At 40.3% G+C, this 24,048-nt stretch overlaps 2 protein-coding genes across 2 annotated transcripts in view; one reads left to right on the top strand and one right to left on the bottom strand.

Moving 5' to 3' along the window:
• Positions 1-692: 692 nt before the first annotated feature.
• Positions 693-13,527, bottom strand: hnrnpub (heterogeneous nuclear ribonucleoprotein Ub). Its single transcript, XM_055044386.1, has 14 exons — positions 12,943-13,527; positions 10,508-10,622; positions 7,580-7,659; positions 7,334-7,473; positions 6,504-6,603; positions 6,161-6,273; positions 5,566-5,829; positions 5,372-5,491; positions 5,163-5,291; positions 4,611-4,779; positions 4,239-4,532; positions 3,877-4,166; positions 3,665-3,799; positions 693-1,497 (listed from the first exon to the last, which is right to left on the bottom strand). Exons 1-14 carry the CDS (start codon positions 13,388-13,390, stop codon positions 1,447-1,449), a joined length of 2,448 nt encoding a protein of 815 aa, XP_054900361.1. The 5' UTR covers positions 13,391-13,527; the 3' UTR covers positions 693-1,446.
• A 2,452-nt stretch (positions 13,528-15,979) lies between these two features.
• The window catches only part of kif26bb (kinesin family member 26Bb), a 31,394-nt gene continuing 23,325 nt past the window's right edge, over positions 15,980-24,048 (top strand). Inside the window, exons 1-3 of the mRNA XM_055044628.1 lie at positions 15,980-16,250; positions 16,506-16,874; positions 20,936-21,385. Of these exons, the coding sequence (XP_054900603.1) occupies positions 16,191-16,250; positions 16,506-16,874; positions 20,936-21,385 (879 nt within the window). The 5' untranslated portion in view covers positions 15,980-16,190. The remainder of the gene's footprint in view (positions 16,251-16,505; positions 16,875-20,935; positions 21,386-24,048) is intronic.

The raw sequence follows: 24,048 nt of genomic DNA on the forward strand, positions 1-24,048 counted from the left end.
CTGAGCTTGAAGTAAAAATTTCAGGAAGAACGTTAAAATTATGAGATGAATCAAGTTTTCTAAAAAAAAAAAAAAAAGCACGTTCAGGTTTTAAAAGTAAAACATCTTCAACTTTTGGAAAAAACATTTTAAAGTTTTTTTCTGCAAAATGTCTGAGATTCATCAACATCTCAGAATTTCAAGCAAATTTTCAAACTCAATTTTTTTTCTAGAAAATGTAACATTTCAATCTAAAATTTTCTAGAAGGGAAAATTTGAGTTTCTCCAAGCAAATGTATTTTTCTAGAAAATTTCTCAGATCAATCTCCTAATTTTCAAGTATAGCAAATTCTCAAAATCAGAAAATTTCCCCCCCAACCCCAAGAAAAATCTTAAGATTTATTAATTTTTTTAGATTTATCTATACAATGAGTTTCTGGTAGAAATGTATTTTTCTCTCATATCCATAACGGCCCCAACAAGCCGCCGTAAGATTCAGTGCACACACAAAAAAAATAATTTAAAAAAAAAAAAACAAAACAGGCAGAATGGAGTATAAAATGGCTTTGCTTTCTCCTGAAAACAGCTTAGCTGAAATACTTTCTAAAATTTATTTACAGCGATAAAATGGAAACATGCGACGCGGCGGCATCTTTTATTTCTTCAAAGGTCATTTACTCACCTTTGACATAAATGAAAGCCATAAGCCGGGATGAATGTAAAAAAAGCAAACAAGTAGTTTATTGTAGGTCTATGATATTACAAGTTTGATGGTGGGAACAAATAAAGAAAAAAAAGTCATTAATCTACTATCATCTGTTTAACTGTTGAACATTTAAGCGCGGACATGAACAGAAGCTGTCCTGCTTTCCTGTTTATGACAATCGTCACATTTCTTATATGTCTGACAAACTACATAGAAGAAAAAGAATATTTACAATTTGTAATAAAAAAAACAAATCAAAGCAATCACAGCACAGATAAAATTCACAACCCTGAAGAACAAATGGGGAAAAAAAAAAAAAAAAAAAAAAAAAAAAAAATCTAATTGCCCCACTTCTGTGTCCTGTTCCTGATTTTACAATTTTTTTTAAAAGCATGTCATTTAAAAAGTGGCTGAGGGGGATTAAAAAAAAAAAAAAAAAAAAAAAAAAAAAAAAAAAAAAAAAAAACCCAAACAAAATAAACCAAAACCCAAACAGTGTCTGAATGAGACAGAACCCACAATCAAATAGACGTTATAAAGCTCTGATTACGTTTTCTGCTTCCTGCTCTCCTCTGGTGGAATGTTCTGGATCCAGATCAAGTCGCCTCGCGCTGTTTTGGAAGTCGGTGGGTTTTCGACCGTTAAAAGTGGGTTTTAGGGGAACAAAGTCAAACAGTAAAGAGGGAGAGAAGAGGGGGGGGATGTTCCGTGGCTAGTGGTGGGTTCTCAGTGTCGGCCACCAGTCCATAAGAACAACTGTCTTAGTAATATCCAGGCTGGTACTGCTGGCTCCAAGGTTTCTGGTTCCAGAACTGCAAAACAAAGTTCAGAGTTAAAACTGGACGAAGTCTAAAGAATGCGCCTTTCATTTCTGGAAAAAATGCTGCATTAAAAACACAAACGTCAATGTATTTCATGTGATAAATTAGCACAAAGTACCTGTGAAGTGGAAGGAAAGGAGATATCCACTACTTTGATATCGCCTTATGAAGTGCAGAGCAATTCACTAGGGCTGGGCAATGTATCGAGAATACTCGATACATTACAATATTTTCAATTCACAATAGTTAAAACGGCTATATCGCAACCAGAGTAAAAATCGTCGATCAAATAAACTTCTGCTGTGGCAGAACACGCCGACACAGCGGTGGTTGATTAGCTAATCTAAACAGCTGCTTTGCTGATGCTGTGGGTTTGTGTTTATTTCGCCTTTTTTATTTTAAAGCTGAAACAAAACGCACCTCATTCCACAGCACATCTATACGTCAAGTTTGTCAAAGTCAAGCGCAACTGACCTACTTCCCGCTCCCTCGCCATTTTTTTTTTCTTAGTTAAAACTTATTTCTCATCTTGTTATCTAGTCATTGTGAAGACGGTTCATCGTCAAACACGGCATTTCTTTTTATATGAGCTGACATTTAAGTCTAGCAGGGAAATGGGGGCGGGAACCTGCATTGGTGACATCATGCTGCAAGGAGTCAAGCTTAAAATAAAATAGCTCATTGAAGAGTATTGTGAATCGTGATATGGCAAAAATGTATCAGGATATTAGATTTTCCTCATCTCTCCCAGCCCTACGATTCACTAAATTAAGCTTCATTTGCTCATAAAAAGTTTGATTTGTTTTGATGCCCGTTTCAAATGGAATATTCAGGAGCAGGATTTGTGTTTGAAACATTATGAATGCAGTTATAGCCATACAGTTACCTACAAAAGTAATATGTAGATTCTTTAATAATAATTTGTCATTTACCACAATAGTACCACAAAATACTGCAATAAAATTTTGAATCCATATTGACCAGCCCTTTATAGACTTAATAGTTCTGTAGAAAGCAGAGGTTCAACTTTCAACTTTTTGTCAGAGCAAAAAGGGAATAGTTGTGATCAAAGTAAACTCAAAGATAAACTCTGATCTGTCATATTGAAGTTTGTTTGTAAAATGTGACGGGATAAGAAAACCTTTAAGGGAAACAAGTGCTTTATAACAGCTGTTTCATTTGAACAGAACTGTACTAACATGACTGGACACTAGGGGGTGCACCGACTGCAGATTTCTAACCCACCACTGACTTTAAAAGCCTAATTTTCTCAGGGCTCTTTGCAGTACGGAGCCGACAGCCACATGAGTGAAACACCGTTCTATTTGAGCTCTTCATTAGAAGCATGCAAGAGTAATAAAACAAAATAACACAGAGATCTTAAAGAACGAACCTGAACAGTCAACTGAACTTGAACTCTGATACCAGCGCTGCCCTACTGTTAAGCTACGGAGTTGTTTCTCCTAGTTCAGAAGCCAAGAGCCCAAACTGTAATCTCCATTATTTTGTCTCTGACAATAACGACAATGAACACACATAATATACTTGAAAATAAGTACAAAGGTAAAAAACCATTGTCTGCCACACATTAAACTCAGTTAATCCATCCATTAGAATAGATTAAAATGTTTAGATACTTAAATAGCTGATTTTTTTTTTTTACAAGAAAAATGTCTGAGAATATTGCCTACTAGCATAAGCTAAAGTTAGCCACAAAGTACATTCACATATCCGTGAATGTATAACGAGGCGTACGTCTTAAAACCAGCTTACTTGTTGGGGCTTCAGATTGACGTGGATTATTAATTGTTACCTTGGCCAAGTCCTGCAAGCACCGAGTGGAAAACGTCATTTTCAATAGACTGGAAACCACTGAGCAGCTTTTCCCCGAACGAGGAAGTTGACGTGCAACGAGCCCATTCTGTATTTGTCAATATGATTTTGTCTGAAAAGTTGGTAACTATAGCAACAAAGTCACCAAGTTGGTAGCAGAGTATCTATGCCTGAGGAGAAGTGACGTAGCAGGGTGGGATCACTGGATAAGATTGTTTCTTTTGTTAAAAGTATCATCTGATCGCAGATATCCCAAAATGAAGGCTGATTCATTGTTGTACCCTCTAGTGGACACCTCTATGATGTCAAAGCTGGAAACACTGACCCCTTGCTGCCAGCTCTGGTTGAAGGCCTGAGCCTTGTCCATGCCGTTCCTGTTGCCAAAGCCACCGCTGTTCCTGTTGTTGCCATAGTTGTTCTTCTGCCCAAAGTTTCCACGGCCGCCTCCTCTCTGCTGGAACTGGACGGAGAGAGAACAAGCAAAACGTCAGTACATCTACGGCCACCTCATGATAACATTGTGAGGAGGACACCTACGTGGGCGGGGGGCCCTCTGTTGGCGTTGCGGTTCATGTTTCCTCCACCTCTGTTCATCTGACCCCCTCGGCTCATTTGACCTCCTCTGTTCATTTGGCCGCCGCGGTTCATGGGCCCACCTCGGAGTCCCATCCCGCCTCTCATGGGCCCGCCTCTGGGGGATCCGGCTAGGCTGGGGATGGGGCCACCGCCTCGGCCGAAGCTGCCGGGCCGGGGGAAGCCGCCCCTGAAGGCTGGTGGAGGTAGAAAGCCGCGAGGAGGACGGCTGAAGCCGCCGCGTGGGCCAGGGCCTGAGGAGAGAGACAAGCCGCCATAAGCTGACTTCTAAAACCAGCAAACGTCTCCTTTCCGGCTGTTCCTACCTCCTCTGAAGTTGCCTCTGTTCTGAAAGCCTCCACGTCCACCACCACCCCTTTGTCCCTGTCCGCTGCGACCGAACTGATTCTTGCCTCCCCGGCCGCTGCCGCGAGGGCCGCCTCCTCCGCTGCCGCCTCTTTTCGGAGTCGTGCTTCCCTGGTTGGGTTTCTTCTCAGCGGGCAAGGCCGTCTTGCTCTCCTCTTTGTACTGCTCCAGCAGCTTGTTGGCGTCGTCCTTTGGCAGCTCAGCATACGTCACCTCGCTGAAGCTCTCCCCTTCTTCTGGCAGGGCGTAGAACCCTGGAAGGTCAACCAATTGGGATCGGTTAGGAACGGAAGAGCTGCTGTTACGGTGAAAAGTGAGTGAAGAAGTTTCACCTTTCATTTTGAGCAGTGCATGCTCAGGCACTTCCTTGCCATCACTCTCAACCTTCTTCTGGACCCTTATCTTATATTCCTCGTCTGTGGGGAAGACGACCACAGCCTTACGTTGGAAGCCAGCAAACAGACACATCTTCCTCTTCTGGCCCGGTGCAGATAAGTTAGTCTGAAAACAGGAGAAGAAAAATTTTATTTGCACCTTTAGTTTATGCATGTTTCCCCAACTCAAATTTAAAATTTTAATACAATTCTGAATGAAACTTAAGAATTCTACACTTATACACTTTGTCAAGCCAACTGGTGATGAATCTGCATTCATCCATGACATAGAAAAAAGGAAGCTAGCTTGCAAGCATACACTTTCTATCTAGACACTAGCTAACAAAACTATAGCTAGCTAGAGTATAACCTATAGCTAGGAATAGCTGGCTAGGAAACTATTTTGCTAGTTGGTAGGCACTCTAGTAAGCTATAGTTTTTTAGATTTTGAGATAGATAAGTTGGCTAATAAGTATAAGCAGGCAGCCCAGTTCTGACCAGTCAACTTACATGATCCAGAATGTAGTTCCTCTTCTTGCGAGCAGCGATCTCGATGAATTTGCCCAGGAACAGTGGAGCTCTTTGGGAAATGGCGTTCAGCTTGGTGATGTCCTTGGACTGGCGTTTCAAACTGTTGATCTGCAGTCAAACGAGGCAAACAGTGATTAAAACCTCAAAGTGAAATCTGGAGGCAGCATTGGCTTTCTGACAATACAGACCATCATCTTGTCCACAATGGTGTCACTGCTCAGGATGTAGTATTTCCCAGGGTTCTGCTGGACTTGGTTCTTGACCCATGTAGTTTTGCCAGAGCCAGGCAGCCCAACCATCACGATGATCTACAAACAAAATGACAGTCAGATGCAAACAACAAAACAGAGTAAATCCTCCCCTGACAGGGAGCTATACTGACCTCGCAGTCGGCCTTAGTCTGGGGTCCCTTCAGCCCCCTCAGTCGCTCGCTGACGGGGATTTGCTGCAGGAAGGTGTAGCCCTCTGGTGTTGGGAAGTACGGCGTCTCCAACTGACCAAAGTTAAACTCCACAGCGCAGTTGCGACAGATGACATGTGGGAAAAGCGCCTGGCCGTTTAAGCAGTCCTTGCGGACCCTGAAAGCGACGGCTGGTTCCCCACCGTTCTTGGCAAAGGACAGGACCACCTCCTCGCCCTCAAAGTCCTACAAAGAAATAAAACAGATTTTTCCCCCCAATTAATTTAAGACATTTGAAGGCCTTCATTTTAAATGAAAGAATTTAGACAAGTATGTGCAGAAAAGTGTCACACACCACTTGATATTGCTTTTGACTCAACTAATGAATACAGGACAGGTAGAATAATATTTAATCTTTTGTTCATCTTAGTTAGCTAAAATGATCACTTGATCAAAGTGTTGGGAGTGGAAATTGGCCACCAAGATTCTGCTTGGTCCGTCTCTCGAGAAATATGAAACGATGCATCATTTTTACATTTCGACCTTATTCTACACATTCTTAGAAGTGTTGTCTTACAATGAGGCAGCAGATGACATCGTTCTCTTCATACGTTTCCCCAAAGTCTTCAGTCACACAGTTGGTGGTCTTCTTCCCTTTGCAGGAGTAACCATAGGAAAACTCTTCCTCACCTGAACAGTGAGGAAAAAAAGAAAAAGAAATATATTATGGTTGCTTGAAAACCACTTGAGGGCAGTGTTCACACCCACTAAAGGCATTTCTCCCTGATTTAGCAACAACTGGCAACACTGAACAGAAAGTAAGCAATTAAATGTTTATTTTACTGCTGGCGTTTCGTCCAGTTGTATTACTGTCATTCAAATCTAAACAAAACTTTTCGATCAAGCCAATCAGGACTGACCCAGCAGCAGTGTCCCAGTTGACAAGGACCATCCAACCTGCACATCATGGATTTCCAAGTTCTTGCTGGAAATGTGCTTCACTGAAATCTTCTCTGTGAGCTGGAGTCATAAAATCAAAAGTGACAAGTTTGAAACACCACACAGCCAAGTGTCTTAAAAGAGCAAAAATAAATAGAAGAAATAGGGTTTGTACACTTTCCTCAAACCACTTTGAAGATAAAAAACGATCCACTTGAACCAAAGAGGACAGTTACAAATCACTTATTATAAATACAAAGTTCATCACAGTAAATGAGTTATAATATTCTTCACAGAAGGGACAACAAACTAAAACATAACACGATGTATTTTAAAATGTCTCTTTCACACCCTATACACCTGACTGGTCTAAGAAAATAAAACAAACCGTAATTTAATTAAAAAATCCAGCCAACTTCAACTGTTTATTCAATGTAATCTTTCTGCTCAAATTAAAAGCTTAAACACAATAAAAGTTACAAAATAAATCTAAAAAAAATTAAAAGAAATAATTTTACTGAATCTAACCAACTTAAAATAAAAGTTTGGTCTGATTCAACTTCAGACAATGAGGGGAAAAAGTATATTAGCTGCATGAACATATCTGGTTTTAACTGAAAATTTAGGCTTTTGATCAAACGTGAGATAGCACCAAACTGAGCAATTCGAATATCGATCACTTTCAAGGACTTTATACAGAAATAAAGCATGTCCAAAACCTGAACCAAGCTTCAGAATTTCAAGTGTACAAACCCTAAAAAACAAGAAGAAACCAAACAAAAAAATATTGGTAGTGATGATCGTTCTAAACCTTCATCTCAAAGCAAGCTTTGCCAGAGTTCACTCCATAAGTTCCCTTTCCTCCAGACCACAGATAAGCAAAGCTCTCCATGATGAGTGATGAAGCGCTGTAGCGGTCTCGGGACACCTTAAAGTGCAGGTCACAGTTATCTAGAACAGACAAAAAGAAATCAAACCCCATTTATAAATGTGCTAGTTTGATACATAAAGCATCTACATGCTGAATCAGAAATGGTGAGATGGAGAGAAAACCTACAGGTGTCCAAGCAGACTTTGGTCTCATCACACTCTTCGTCTTCTTCCTCCAGCGGCGGTACGGGAGACTTAAAAGAGGCGCTGGAAAAATAAGACGGCAGCAAGTCAATTAGAAGACTGGAACTTGAGCGCAGCTGCAATGAATTTTCATGATGCAGTCGGGACCGCTTGCTGAGAGATAGTGGGAACAAAGTGGGAAGCCAGACGAGAGAGGGCCAAGAAAAGGACATGAACTGAAAAATGAGCCTTTAACCCTTTCTGACAGTGCCCTGTGATGTGGACCTGGGCAGGTAACTTACCTTGAAGCATCCAGCGAATTCTAAAAAAAATAAATGTGGAGAATACACAAAGAAAAAGCACTGCAGCTGGTCTTACTGAGCAAGGCTGAAGGATTAAACTATTGGTAGCCATCTTGCTTTCATTTGAGTGCGTTTGTGTCCTTTGGGCTGCTGTGGAGACGGCCACAACTCCAGATGTCTAACAGAGTCATGCTTGTTTTTAGTGCAGCGAGTGTATTTAAACACTGACTGCAACGCCTGGACTCATTCAGACAGATTGAGAATGGTTTTAGCTGAAGAAGATAACCAGGGAACTTATGTACAGATGCAACCACATGTGTTGGTACCACTGGTAAAGATGTCAAAAAGGGTTTAAATTTGATCTTCAGTCAAGCAGCAAGGACTGACCTTCTCATGTTAATTTTTTTTTTTTGCTGCACATGCATCTATTGCAACAAATGATCAAACGTTCAGTGAAAAGATGAATGTTTATTTTATTTAGAGCATAAAAAGCCTAAAATGCATTTAAGGCTGTGTGTTTTTCTCAATTCAAAAGGAAATTAATTTGCATATTTTAATTCCTCTCATATCGTATAAAAAAGCTCAAGTGGCTAATGAAAAATCTATAGTAAGCTTTTTTTTATCTAATTAATCACCAGAATAATCTTTTACTAAAATAATCAGTGATTTTTCTAGGATATCAATAACTGACAGAAATGTCACTATTTTGTTAAAAAAAAAAAAAAAAAAAACAGCATGCAATTAAATAAATTTGTTCAAATTATAGATGAAGTGCATTAGAAGGCTTTTCTTGCTCCCCCACCAGGCTTAGCATCATTTATTTCTTATAGGGTTTTTTAAATACACCAGTAACAGCAAAGGCTGGTTAAAGAGTCTCTGTTTAAACAAATGGAAGCATAATGAGAACATAGTCAGTATTATGTTTATTCACTGTCTACATGCCAACAACTTGAGCTGATAAAGTGACTGGCCAGATAAACATCAGCAAATTTTGTAATTAGGGCAAAAAACTAAAATGCAGAAATGATTAAAACATTTTTTTCTTTGCCTTTAAGATTTTATAATTGCCCTTTAGATATTAATGCCTTTGTAATACATTTTCAAATTTTCTTCCAACTTTAAAAATGTAGCTCAAAAACACCGTAGGCCACTGGTTGGACCGCTGTAACAAGTTTTCAGAGGGAAACCCAGAAATTATATACTTTTCAAAAATAAAAAATGTTACTGCAAGTAAGAGTTGAAATAATTCTTAAAATTTTAACACCTCTACCAGGAGTACCAACAAAATGGCTCAAGTCAAGAGTACGAATAGAGGGAGCAATTAATCTGTGCTGCAGTTTCTACATTTCTTCATAAGTTTTTAAAATTTTTCTTAAATCAGATTCACCCACAAACAGATCTGAATTGCTAACATGTTGGGGGAGAAAATGGAGGCGTCTATATTTGCATTTTCAACACAATGACTTAGATCTCCACAACTGTGTTTGAGGGTGAGGACCATGTAGCAAAAAAAAAAAAAAAAAAAAAAACAAAGCTAGCTGTAAGATGTTACAGCAGAAGTTGTTGCAAAAATTTAGTCCCGCCCCTCAGACCTCACATTCAATAAAACATTTTTTTAAAGTCTCCAAATGTATATTCACTTTTGCCCGTTGATCCTTCTGTGTATTGCAGCAGCAGCGCAATGAAAACAAAATAAAATAAAATACACTGACCAGGAAGAGTAGGTACATTTACACACACACACACACACACACACACACACACACACACAACACACACACACACACACACACACACACACACACACACACACACACACACACACACACACACACACACACACACACACACACACACCCTTACATGCAGGCCATGCGTGATGTCACCTATGAGGGAGGAGGGGTAAAGAAGCCACACCCATTCACACAGGGAGCCGCACCATGAGGACTGACGACAGGATATGATACAGAAATAGCATTTGAACATTATACAGTCAGTGAAATTAAAACAAAAGTAGACTACTGCGAGGAAAAAACGATGGACGACCAATAGCGAGCTCCTCCGTGGGAATTGACCTACATTCTTGAGAGCTAGCCCTGTAGCTGTGGACCCCTCATCCCCTCGCCTCTCAGCTAAACCCTGACTTATTTAAAAATTGAACTAAATAAAGGCATACATCTGATGCTTTCACTAGGATCTACGACAGCAGCGTCGTATCACCTTGAGGACACAACGGGCTTTCTAAAAAAATAAAAACAATAAGTGGCATGAGGAACAGATGTGGAAATTCATAGAAGTCATATAGATGCACTTCTGCTACAGAACTGCAGCCACCCCACCTTCCCCCCAAACCCCCAAAAAAGACAAGACACACTTGTGAGGTGGGCACTGGAAGACAGTAAACGGTAAGGCTCTTTATAGCTTAAGTTGGGGGATAACCCTCAAAATACATGTGTGGAAAAAGTTGTGTAGTTATACTTTTCAATAAAGAAAAAACAACAACAAAAAATAGAGGATTCTGACCTCTTGCTAGACAAGTGCATTGGCACTTAAAGCCAATACAAGTCAACAAAGCTACGCATGGCGCTTCAGGGATGCCGAAGGCCATATTCGCTCTGTCCCATCCTTACCAGCTGTATTTGTTCTCTTCAATAAACTCAAAGTAGCCCCTTCCATGTTCCTCCCGGCGTCTCTTAACACCCTTCTTATTCTTCTGATCAGCATTCGTGTCTTTGTCCGCATCCCCTTTGAAAATAGAACAAAGATATAGAATGAGGTGCTCCTTTTTTTTCTCTTTTTTTTGAGACAGAGAGAGAGAGGTCGGACTGGCAGTGGGGGTTTTGAGCCCACGAAGCCCGTTCATTAGTTACACTTGTGTCCACCATCAATCAGCATTGCTTTAAGAAGAGGCGAAGCCTCGTGGGTTACACTTAAAAACAGCACAATATGTCATGAGTTGGTAACAGTACTTAAGACCAGGTAGTATTTAGAACATAAACTGGTCCAAAATGGACAATAAAGAGAGGTGTTTACTGGGGCTGGAAAGTAAAAAAATAAAAATAATCTAAATTAAGGAATAACCCTGAGATACAGGGGAGTGGTAAAAATACAAAATGTATTCTATATTTTAAGAGGGTCTACAGTTATCAGGGATCAATGCATCATGCAAGAAAACCTACCTAGATCTGGATTAACTTTACCTCCCTTGTGTTTTAAGACTAACTGACTCGTGATCCGGTTTTCTGCACGGCTGAGACGAAACGCGGAAACCAGACTGTTCGATGTCGCTTCGTTCTCGAAGCGCAGGTTCAGGTTAGCCACTTCAGAAATTCCCAACCTGGTCTGATTCAAAGCCGAGTGTGAAGTTGGTTTAGAAGGTTGCCAACTTCTGGGAGCAAAGGTGGGATTAGTGTGTGACAAAAAATATGCGATGAACACACACGCGCCACAAAAGTGGAAGCAAATAAAACAAAATGCTTTGTTGTGAATGAAAATCAACACATGCACAGACTACTAGCTGCTCAAAATTTAAAAACCAGCTAATAATTTTTTATTTTTGTGGCATCTCCATGTCAGGGCTTCAGGGTCCAGAATATTCTGGCAGTTTTACATGTCAATCAATTTATTTAAAAAATAAAAATAAATAAATAAATAAAAAGACTGACAAAACCCAAAGTGTCCATGCTTTTTTTTTTCTAAACAACCTTAAATTAGACTGAAGTTGGCTTTAAATTCAGTAAATTTTTCGACATCTGGACAACCTAATCAGTTCAATTCTATAATATTCAAAAAGATCAGTATTGGATTACTCTATATGACGCACAGCTCATTAAAAACTATGATCAGTATTACCTTCATTCCACAAATAGATGAACAAAACCATTCAATGATTCGGTTTTGATTTAGTTTAAAATCCCAAAATAAGCTGAAATTTTCTTGAATTAGTTTTTTACTAAATGAATTTATTGGCATCAATAGGTTTTCCGAAAGATGTGCGGTTAATAAAGGGAGTCCTCCAATTATTAACCAGAATAAAAAGTATTTTCCGATACTTTGATAAAGTTTTTATCTTCTAGAAAACTGAAGGGAAAAAAAAGTATGACTTAAATTTTCAATACTGCCTGAGTGGCACCAAACTTTTACATAACTTCTACACTCACTTTATAACTTTATAAAGTATTCAGACACTCAGAAATAATTTTGTTTTAGCTTTGATGTTTAATTCAAACCTTGAAAAACCATGGCGCCCCTTACATCAGATGAAGACTGATAAGATTTCATCCATTTAAAACAAGCAGTGGTTGTCCAGTCGTATATATCTACAGTTTTACACATGCATAACTTTAAGTATGCCCCTTCAAAACCACTACACTCGTAATTATCCAACACAAAAGTAAAAATTGTGTGTGGGGGGGAAATACAATAATACCAGATGAATCTGGGCAGAATGAGATAAGATGATAAAGTCTGACTCTCGCTTCAAAAGAGCAGAAGTTATCAACCCAGCAGAAATAGGAAAATCTGTTTCACAAACAACGTGAAATAAGTGAAGTCTACATTTAGCCAGTTCACATTCATTTGAACACAAAGCTCCCATTTATTGCCAAACATCATGGTTGGGAATCTCTGAAATGGCTAACAGGCTTAGCTTACCGCCAGACACAAAGACAATGACGCTCACTAGCATGCTAACCCCTACCGAAAACGAAACAAAAAGTAGTAAACGTAGTAAACGGTAGTCATTGAATGTCTAAGAGTTGGCAAAATATTTTAGATAACACAACCCAAAAAGAAAAAACGTAACTTATGCTTTGGGAACGTCAGCCACGTCGAGATACTACGCGCCATAAAATATGCTAACCGAGGATGCTAGCTTGCTAAGTGTTAGCGTCGACCGCGGCCTAGTGGGGCTCACGCTGTGACTCAACATGGACGCTGAGCGATGAACGCTTTCAAATCTAACCGGCCCCATCCCTTCATCGAGGAAAAAAAAAAACCCAAAAAACGGCATCCAGCCACGGCCCATACAACCAGGCATTTTCCTGAGCAACTCTCTGTGACTCACCCTCTGTAGCGTTGTCTCCGGGCTCACCATCTTCAATTTTTTCCATGTCGTCCACATCCGCCTTTAGCATGGGATCCATTTCATCGTCCTCATCCCCGTCCCCTCCGTCTTCTCCCTCACCCATTTCTTCGTCCTCGGCGACGCCGTTGCCGTCGTCCTCCTCATTTTCTGCTTCTTCCTCGTTGGCTTCCATGCTCTCCTCGACTGGGCCTTCGCCTTCGCCTTCCTCCTCTTCTCCCATTCCCTCTTGGTCAACAGACTGGTCGAACCCATCATCTACCGAGCCTTCCTGAGCCGCCGAGGTGTCCCCGGCCAGGGCCTCCTCGTCCAGCGCGGCCTGCAGGCGATCCATCAGCTCGGCCTTCAGCCCCTTGTCCGAGAGATTTCGCTTTTTCAGCTCGTCCTTCAGCTCGTTAACTTTGAGCTTCTTCACGTTAATGGTGCTCATTTTTATTGGGAAATGACAAAAGGTTAAAATTCGGTAATTAATAAATAGCAAGTCGTCCTTTGTTAATAAATGTAGCTCGAAGCCACGCCAAATATCACCGGCTGTACAACCAATATCTCAACGGCAGAGAGCTGAGCCGAGGCTGCGCCAGAATGAGGAGGGAGGCGAAGATTACCGTAACTACACAGAAAGCAGCGCAGCTCGATATACAACCATTTGTCGCCGTTTTTTTATAAAAGATCAACCCTTACGCAAATAGGCGTGATGTGGAAAAAGCGGGTCAACGCGTGGTCCGTACAAAGAGAAATATTTTTTTTAAAGACATCAAATCAATCAACAGTTATTGTATTTTAACCAGAAGGAAGATATCGCGCCTTCTGTCACATCGTAAACATAAACACTATATTACGGTATCTGTGAATGGGGATATTTTCTGGGAACAAAGGAGCTTTTAGACAATTAAATACGCGTTTTGTTTGGGAAAATTGCAAGAAAAATAGTTTTAGCATAAGAACAACAAACTAATACATTTGAAAACTACTCGAACTACTACGCCATTCTACAGGCCATTGCCTATTGGAGACTTAAGAAATCAAAGACAATCTATAAACAAAAATAAACAAAAAAAAGTTGAAAGTTGTCACTCGAAAGGCAACTTAAAAAATACACATATATTATCTTGTTCCTGTTTATTTTATCATCTTTACAGTAAATTTTTGAGGTAAGCCCCAACATTCTATGGAGAGAAAATAGTGATACTGGATTTGTACGAGTGATACTGGATTTGTAATCCGTGCAAGACGCTTTGTGTTTAACTTTGCATAGTTATATATGTGAAACATAATTTGTAAACCGTTAAAAAAAGGACTGTACGTAACTCCAGGTCCTTTTAAATATATTTTCAAAGGCACGCAAACTATTAAATTGCGAATACAAAATAAAAGTACACACACACACAATTATTACAAACATTACATTTTTACAGATTTTTATTTTATTTTTACTTTTTACCTCCAGCCTCACAAATCGGATAATTACGAATTTAAATATTCACCTGCGAACCGTTGAATACGTACAGACAAAAACTAAACTACATCAAGTTACAAGCGCACGAGGACTTTTTGAAACGTATTTCAGGCTTCCAGGGAACGTGAGTGATGCGTTTAAATGCTGGCGGAAAGCTGGGTCATCTGGGTTTTACTCGGAGTCTATTGGTTTTATCCTCTGAACGTTTTGTCGCTGTGCCGGTGGACTTCTCTCGGGAGTAAGCAGAAGTGAAACCTGCTCGCTTTGCTCTCCGGTTATAAGTAATTTGAAATAATTTCATGTTACGTTTTATATGTCTGGTAGTTTGATGCGCCATCCTCCTCATATTTTCCTGTTTGCGGGAGCTAGTGTCTATGTGAGCTATGCTACTTTAGCCGTTTGTGGCTAACTCCTTGGGTTTTTAATGTCACACTTCAGCACAGTATCTTTAATCCATTAAAAATGATCTCTGCGGTGTGGTTGTTCTAATACCTGTTCTAACATGTTCCAATCAAATTCCTCAGTCACGTTGCCTTTTTATTATATTTGTGCAATGTGTGAAATATTCTGATATGCCATTTACTTTGTCATATTAGCCTAGTGAATATAATGAAGGGGAATAAATTCCTTTTTAATTCTAATTGACTGAATTGGCAACATCTGACATTAACTTCCACAGGTCAGAGCCTGACTGATGGATGGAGGTCTGGTGTCGTTTTTTTACTTACTGGAGGATCAGGACCCCTCTGATCCAATGAAGCTGGTCCAAGAACACCCTGACCCTCTAGAACAGGGCTCCCCAAATCCAGGCATCCACGCCTGGTGTCCTGCAACATTTAGCCATGCTCCTGGTCCAACACACCTGCATCAAATGGCTGCTTAGGACAGTCATGTTCTCCAGAGTCCTGCTAATGACCTCACCAGCAGGTGTGTCAAAGCAGAGACATTTAAAAGTTGGAGGACACCAACTGTCCTGAACTGGAGTTGAAGCCTTGCGGCACAAACTTTCAGTCATTTGCAAGCGCATTTACTTGTATACAGACTAGTATGTGGGAACATTACTTGCGGCGATGTAGATAGTGTCTTTACTTTAAAACTATTTTATTTTTATGGCCATTTGTTGAAAGTCAATCACAAACATATACGACAAAGTTTGTCACATATTAACAGAGGCATCATTCGGATTATACTGCAGAAAGGACATGACAAAAGTGTTTCCTGAATTAATTTTAATGTGCACCTCACTGCACACAAAGGGCATATGGAATATTTAAGATGGCCCTATTCTACGTGGATGGTTCCACAGCTACCTGAAGTTAACAGTTTAATGTAAAATCTCCTTTTAATCAACTTGGAGAGACTGAACAAAGGCGCACTCCGCACTGCTTAGATTTTTATTAGTAAAAAAAAAAAAAAGTATTAGAATGGCTACACATTTCTGCATCATGTTGTTTTCAACGCCGTGTGTCTTGCTGTGGTGTTTGCTCTTTTCCGCCCCCCCGAGGCCTTCACCCGAACAGCAAGGTGAACGGGAAAAGCGCTCCTCTCCTCTCCTCTCTCGCGCTCACTCCTGTTCCGCCGCGCTGCCGTCATCACACGCCATCCTGCCTTCACTCGAACCTGCGTCTCCAGCCGGTCGACTTTGGCAAAGTTTTTCCTCCCCCAAAACTAACATGAGTCAGCGGCGTTTGTTTTTGATATTCGGAGGTTCGTCCGGGTTAATTAACAACGCGGCCCTCCTTTGTTGGAAAGTCGTTTTAAATATTTACAAGTTATGTCCTCTGTGACTGGAAGCGGGGAGAAATTTGCCGCCGCCGTGCGAGGATCGCGCTGGGTAAATGCAATTTATTTATGGTTGGGAAAACATTACAAAACCCGAAGCTGGGAGGTTGATGAATTTCTTTCTTAATTCTTTCTTCCTTCCTTTCTTTCTTTCTTTCTTTCTTTCTTTTTTTTTAAGATAAGGTTCCACTTGGGGGGGAGAGAAATCATTAGGGTGTGGTTACAGTTGCCCACGTCGATTGATATCTAATTTGCCTCTCCGCCAAAGCCCGCACTCATCCTCTTCGCGGTGATTTATTCCTCACAGAAACCAGAAGTGCAGCATCACTGCGACTCCGGCGGCGCGTTTTCTCTCTGCAGCCGGACGCGGTGCCAACCGGAGGAGCGCCCCGCTCCCGAGGGCTCCGGGGGGCCCACCGGGGGCGATCCGCACGGGAACATGTGCCAGAGAGCGGGCGAGGTCCCGTCCTACAAGTCCCTGCCCGGGTCGCTCGGGGAGCGGATACGGATGTCGTTCGGAAGCGGGACGGCGTGGAGGGGCTCTGCTGTGGCGCTGCATCCGGGCTCCGGGGGCTCCGAGAGGAAAGTTGCCTGCTGCGACAAGTGCTCCGGGGCTCTTGTTGCTCTGAAGAAGCAGGCACTGAGTCTGGCCGTCCACCATCACTTCTCCTCCAAGGTCAGTGGCTGCTGCGGTTTGCGGACCATGCCGTCAGACTGCAAAAAGATAAATAAGACGATCAGTTATAATAGTTTCTAAAAGGACATCAGTCACCTAGAGGTCCTCTTTTACTCACATACTGGCCATTTAATAATAAAATGAATTTTGTCAACATGTTGCCATCACATGACAAACTATATATCAGATATATCTTATAGTTTTTATGCATCTATATAAAGTTGGCGCTTTAAAAATCGGTTCCTCTTCTAGTCAGTCTAAATAAGCAAAATGTGTTGATCTACAGGCTTGTGATAGTTATACCTGCACTTTAAAAATGAGTTTAAAATAATCTATTTTCTTCCAATAATTTAGTTTTGTCTGTACAATGTTCAGCAATGGTCGATTCTAAAAACATTTCATTTGGATTAAGGATATGTGATCCGCCTTCCTTGCAGTTGTTGGGTAAAATGTTGAAATGAAAATGATTAATGGTATTTTGGCAATGTTGCGTGGTTTAATCATAAGCTAATGCTTATTTGGAAAAGAAAGGGGTGAAATTGTCTTCAGAATTTGTCTGAAAGCAAATTGCTTTAAAAAGCTTCAGGAATTGATTTACTTGTTCATTTTAAGAATAAAAATAAACCTTAAAAGGTTTCTATTTGAGAAATATTGATTAAAATTGGCTTAAATTAGACGATTCCACCAGTTTTATTGGCTAAATTCAAACTGTTATCAAACAACGAACAGTCACACCTATAACTCCGGCAGTATAACGTAAATATTTGATGGCTTTCTTTGTCTTCCATCTGTGGTTCACTGACATGAAATACATAACTCGAAAATAAAAAGCAGTGTTTACTTCTGATATGATCAACTCTTCAACAAAAACCCAGTCACCAATTCATTTTAAGAAAACTGAAAGCAACTCTTTGGTTGCAGAAGGGAGATAAAGTGAGAAGTGCTGACCCTCTTTACACATTTTCTGTCACTCATTCGAAGGTTGTTAACAAGCATTTTAAAGCTCATGTGGCCACATCAGTCTCACCGTCTCTTCGCCTCTTAGAGGAACGCACCTCTGTGCGCTCAACTCGGTCACCATCCATCACTCAGACCCTAACTCACCATTCCTGCGTGAGTGCTTTCAGATGGACATGAATATTTCATGGCGACATCTCTGTGTCATCTTCGACCCCCCCGCTGAGGAAAGGCTATTTATTTTTGTCCTCTTAAGTGGGATGGTGGTCCTGATGTTTTGGGGAGAAAGGGAGGGAGTGTGCAGCCATTGACATGCTGGGTAGAAACCCGATAAGCCCGTTAGCTCCTTCCAGGCTTATTGATCTAGACTGTGACTTCTCCAAAGCATCGCGGCTCTATGATATCATCATCTTTTTTTTTTTTTAATGGGCTGGCAAAGATGGGAAGCACAGTCACTGGAGTGGTTTAGTTTTTCATCTTGGCATATTATTGTTCTAAATATCTATAATTGGTTCTCTTTCTTACTGTTTTCAGATTATGCCACTTGGTAGATTCCATTGAAATCACAGAGTTAATGTTGTATAGAGGCGCAGGTTGCTCTGGAATAGACCAAATTTTATGGTTCAAATGTGTTTTTGTTAGTGTGGGATTCGATTAAAGTTTTTCATCAAGTTAATTGCAGGGTTTGTTATTGATTTATCAAAATTAATCCAATTTTCAGTAAAAAAATAAAATAGAATGAATAGACATGAGTGCAAAAAGAAAAATGTTTATTGTTTTTAATTTGTTATTCAGATCATTTAGCCATCAGAATGATGTAAAGTACTATTTCATATTTAGCTTTCAAGTGTTTCAGGAACACTTAAAAGCTAACATGGAAGTTAGCTTTCAACTGAAATTCATGGCATCTCGTTCTGTCTGATTATTTCAACTAAAAATCTAAGAACCTGGGGTGTCTGAGTTCTAAACGGCGCTATGCCAGCGCATTACTCACATCAGGATACTGGATGCTTGAAACTGAAGCTGAAATTCATGACATCTTGGTCTGTCTGAATGCTTCAACTAAAAATCTAAAAACTTGAGTCCTTCAGTGTTTTGTACTGCGCCACGCAAACGTGTTACTTAAATCAGGATGCTGGATGCTTGAAACAAAACAGGAATGAATGGTTTCTTGTTCTGCTTGATTGTTTCAACTAAAAATCTAAAAACTTGGTCACTTAGTCACTCAAAGAGCGTTGACATTCAAACCAACTTTTGACCATGAAAAAAAAGATTTCTTTAGGGTTATCTACACAAAGTTGGTTAAATACAAATGCACACCACAATTTTCATATTTGTACTAGTTAAAAAAAAACAGTCATGTATCATTTTCATTCCACGTCACTATTATCATGTAAAATACTAGAGAAACTCAGAGACTTTTGCAGTTGTGAGGTGACAGGAAAGTAAAAAAAAAGCCTTTGTAGGATGAAAAGTGAAATAATTGTTAAGTTTGTGGTTGTTAGATTTGACAGGTGTTGCATCGGCTCGCATCTCAGTTGTCAGCAGCAGTTTTTTTTGTGACACTTTGAGTTGATGAGTCGCACTGTTGTATGGGTGTGTGTACTCAGACACATTCGATTTCCATGTTTCAGCGCCGACATCATGCAGCTGGTCATACAAGATGTAATACTGAGTGACTGCTCATCTCACTCAGAGACACAGATATAGACGCATCATTTGCCTGTTTATCTCTGCAGTATTTCAGATCACCTTAACGATAATCAATGTTGACTCAGTCACTTTTTTCTTGATGACATAAAGTAGTCTAGGGTGTGGTGTAGCGACAAATATTCACTACTCCTTTTTGATGTGTTGGTTTCAAGCTTTTTTACTAAAGGTTGTCAAACTTTTCTCACTGCATCTTATTTATGTTGTTTTCCTGCCAGATATATATATTAAATAAAAGCTGGTAAAGTTGGTTATTTATCAGACCGTTATGCTTGTTTTGTTTTTATTATACATTCTGTAAAAATGATTACCCACCATGTGAGAAGGCATGGAATTTTTTGTTTAATTTTGCTCATTTTTTATATTAGAGAACTATTAAAAGATTAAATGTGGACCTAAAAACTGAAAATGTGTAAAAAAAAAACAAAAAACCATGGACTAAATAGTCATAGGAAATCTAAGCTTTAACAATGTATGCAGTGCACGGACAAAAAAATCCATATTAAGCAATATTTGATTTTATCAAAATCCCAAGTGGGACAATTATTGGTTATTGTACCTAAATAAAAAAAAAAAAAAAAAAAAACAAATTTTAATTAACGCATTCCTTTTTTTTAGTTGATCAAAGTTCAAATCAGTAAATATGTCACTCTGGATGTGACAAAACATATTTCTGGTATGAAATCTCCAGAGCTTGTAGTTACAAAAACTGCAAGCAGGAAATGGGGTCATCTGGGTATCCAAAAGTTTCCATAGCAACCGTAGACGTTATCTATGCGCTAACAAGTTTGGGAGTGATGTTAGGAAATAAAACGCGTAGAGTTTGAATGAATCCGACTTCTGCATTTTTCCACGTGAAAAGTCGCTTGAGCATAAAAATGTATGCGACATTCCTATAATATATATATATATAAAAAAATCTTTCTGCATGACTGCTGTATTTAGTTTTTGTAGCCATTTAAGCCTGTCATGATAAATTTTGCTGTGGACAATAAGTTATTGCGATAAACAGTAGGATTGTTGTTTGGAAGGCATTTTCAAGTAAAATGAAGGAAATGGCATAATAGTACCAGAACACATTCTCAAAGATTAATAACTTTAAATTTTAATGAACATTTAATACTGAAACTGGAAGACATTTTAAATATCCAGAATAAATAAAACAAATAACAAAATCAACAATTAAATAAATTATGAAGTCTCTGTAAATAAAACTGTCCTTCAAAAAAAGGAACTATTTGAGGCCAAGGCACTAAACTGAAGACTTTAATTAATTATGTCATTTATTAATGGATTAGCTATTGAATAGCCTATAGCCATTGCATATTTTGCTGCAGGAAAGTTAAGTATTTTACAGCTTCTTCTTCAGCTTGTAATTCTGAAAAATTTTGCAGGAAACAAACGACCTGTCAGCCTTTCTTCACGACAACCTTCGTGTCCACGGCCATTCCAACATGGAGTTCAGAGAACGAGACCTGGGCCAGTGTGGGTCCTGCGGTGCCAACCTGAACCAACTTAAACAGGAGGCCATCCTCCTGGCTCTGAGTCGTGGTCAGTCGTTAGCCAAGCCTCCCTTTGGGGCCGGCCTCAGCGCCGGCACAGCACTGGGGCAAAGCAGGACAAAGCATGGAGACAAGTCCTCCAGGGAGATGGTGCATCCACCATACAGCCCGCACAGCCCTGGAAGCCCCAGGACGCCCCAGAGGACTCCCCAAACCCTCCGACGGAGAGGACCCAAGCTCCCCAACCCCGACATGGACCGCTGGGTGGAAGAGCAGCAGCAGCTGGTGGCCTCTAAATCGGTGTCCAATCCAGATGGTGTCACCATCAATTCTCACCATCAGGTACCCTTAAAAGCTTTCTCTAATCTCTACACCCTATATAACACATTTCCTAATGCCCTCCCCTCTCGACCACCCCTGCAGTAATGAGCTATATGGATAATGCATGCCTTTACGAGCGCACTTGTCAGCAAGCCAAGAGATTCATAGAGCCCAATCAGAGCCTATTTCGATCCCATGGCTAGGCACGTTCTTTAAAAGTCCTTTTACTAATGGAATAAAATAGGGTCATGATTTACCCGTCATAAAAGCTGGCCAGTCAAAAAGCACTTGTGATCAATAGAGAGGGAGAGCCATATTTAAAATTGCGGCTTTTGAAATATGCATTAATATGATGGAAACTCCCCGACCCCCATGCCAAGTGATTGGCTGTTATAAGTTAACGGGACAAGGTGAGCGACAGGAGAATTTTACTCGCTTTAATTCTATTGATGATACAATTATTTCTACTTGGTTATTATTATTTTACTGAGAAATCACTGAAGTGGATCTGTCTCCTGTAATAACTACATTCATAAGTTTATGACTTGATGAAAACTATAGTGGCTCTCCAAAATATAGATGCCCCTGTTAGCATAACATAGCATTGTGAGTTAAAGAAAGGACAACATGATAATCATTTCAAACATTTAGGCTTTAAAACTGAACAACTTTGAGAACAACTGTATGTCGCATAATGTTGATAGGAATCCGCTAAATAAAAAGCCAAATGTGATGAACTTGCCTGACCAGGGTAGCATTTTTCCAGACAGTTTGTAGATCCATGTTCTGTGTTCAGGTCACTGCCCCCTTCTGGGCATTGACCTGTTAAAACACTGTACCAGGGGAAGTAGATGTTGTGTTTGTGTGCCATCTGAGTCACTACCAGGGGTGACCACAAGAATTACCTTTGTGACTCTCAAGATCTTTGATAATATTGGTCCTCTACCCTTGACATATGAGCATATAATGGTAAACTACAAGGATGCACAATCCATATTTATTGCTAAAAATGACTCGAAACCTTTTTCCACCAGTCTATGGCTGCGGTTTATGGTGTAGGTTCAAACACAAGTTAAAGAGAGTCTTTGTATTAGACCTTGAACTCTTAATTAGGGTGAATCTCATTGACACGCATGTGGCATTTCAAAAAGTCCAGTATCTTTGTCTGAATTGCAGCTCGTGTTGTAATCCTTGCCACACATAAGACGATCCTTCTTGGTGGGGTATGTCTGGAGCTACTAAAACCTTCCCGATGTGTATGTGAGTCCTCATGTATCTGTACATCAGACATTTGCTCTATACAACCAGCACTCCAAATGAATAAAACCAGAGAATCACTGCAGTAGTCTGCATTCCAACCAAAGCCCATCTAGTTCCGGTAATGCCGTCTAATGTATCTACAAGGAATCCTCTTTGTCAAGTGAACTTCACTCACTGCTTTGATTGATTGTGGGATGTTTTAGCAACAAAGCAGTAAGAGTATTGGCTCAATGTTTGATGCTACTTGCTATCTCCTCTCTTACCAGTGCAAAGACCCCACAAATTCATTCATTTACACAGCAGTGTTTAGTCTTGTTCTTGCACCAAACTGCTACCAATTCGGGACTCTTCTTACACGACGACTAACTTGATGCACAAGTGAGACAAACTTAGGCTACTTAGAAAAAGTATCTAGTCAGAAAAAATGCCCTAATTATCCATGAGCGTAAGATTAGGAACACATTAGGGACACAGTGGGATTTGTTAATGCAGACCATATCAGAGGTGGCATATGGCCACATTCCTTTGGCAGTGTGTGCCCAAATGTATCCAGGGGAACACCGAAACACTGCCAAATGTCATACTCTGAACAAGGAGCAAATGTCCTGCACACGGGCCTGCGAGCGCACTGGAACCTGTCAGTGCAAATCAATGTTTACATGCAAGTAGAAAAAGGATGTACAATCTGATCAAAGTTTGTGCCTTCTTAGGCTTGTGCACCGATTCATTTAGCTGTCACCTGCTGTTTGGCTCAACCAAGGCGGACCTTGACGGCCAAGTTTGAAAAGAGGGGAGAAACAAAATTCGTAAAACAGTTTGATTTCTGAGAAATGTGGTCCAACACATTAGCGGGAGCTGAGAGCAGATCGCTAGGGGGTTGATTCCTCTGGGATAAAATCCTGCAAAACAAGCAAATGTGGAGGTCAACGCACAGCAAGGGAGAGGATGGAAAAAGGGATAATACGAGGACATATGAGTGCAAATACAGAGCAGCTCACAAGCTGAGAGGAAGTAAAGATGCAAAAGCTTATGACAGAGACCACGAGTCATGAAGTACAGAACGGGAGGGGCAGGGAGGTGTTTATAAATGATCCATTTTACCTTGGGTCTCCATCAGCCCCGCGTTATCCAAAACCACTACAGCACATTTCTACTGGCACTAATTGGCATGTAATGGTTGGTTGTTACTCACGGAAAGTTGAGCTCATGTGGTTGCCCTGCCTCTAGAACAACTTGAGAGACAGAAGAAAATGTGAGCTTTGAGAGCAACTATCCAGACAACCATAGCCCCACGAGGGCTGTGCAATGAATCAAAAATTTTATTTAAATTTCAGCTTCTGCCCCGAACCGTTATGAAAACAATGTAACTGAAATTTGTTTAAATTAGTTTGCCAGACTAGTCCAGCAGCACATGGATCTTGCTG

The sequence above is a fragment of the Poeciliopsis prolifica genome, unplaced genomic scaffold, assembly GCF_027474105.1.
Source record: "Poeciliopsis prolifica strain line A6 unplaced genomic scaffold, Auburn_PproV2 SCAFFOLD020, whole genome shotgun sequence".
Classification (NCBI taxonomy): Eukaryota; Metazoa; Chordata; class Actinopteri; order Cyprinodontiformes; family Poeciliidae; genus Poeciliopsis; species Poeciliopsis prolifica.

What these genes read in the sequence shown, in the direction of transcription:
- hnrnpub (XM_055044386.1), bottom strand. Translation starts at nt 13,390, where the DNA reads ATGAGCACCATTAACGTGAAGAAGCTCAAAGTTAACGAGCTGAAGGAC. An exon ending in CGGAGACAACGCTACAGAGG is followed by an intron (nt 10,623 to 12,942) that starts GTGAGTCACAGA and finishes CTATTTTCAAAG; the next exon opens with GGGATGCGGACAAAGACACG. An exon ending in TGCACTGCTCAAAATGAAAG is followed by an intron (nt 4,533 to 4,610) that starts GTGAAACTTCTT and finishes TTGACCTTCCAG; the next exon opens with GGTTCTACGCCCTGCCAGAA.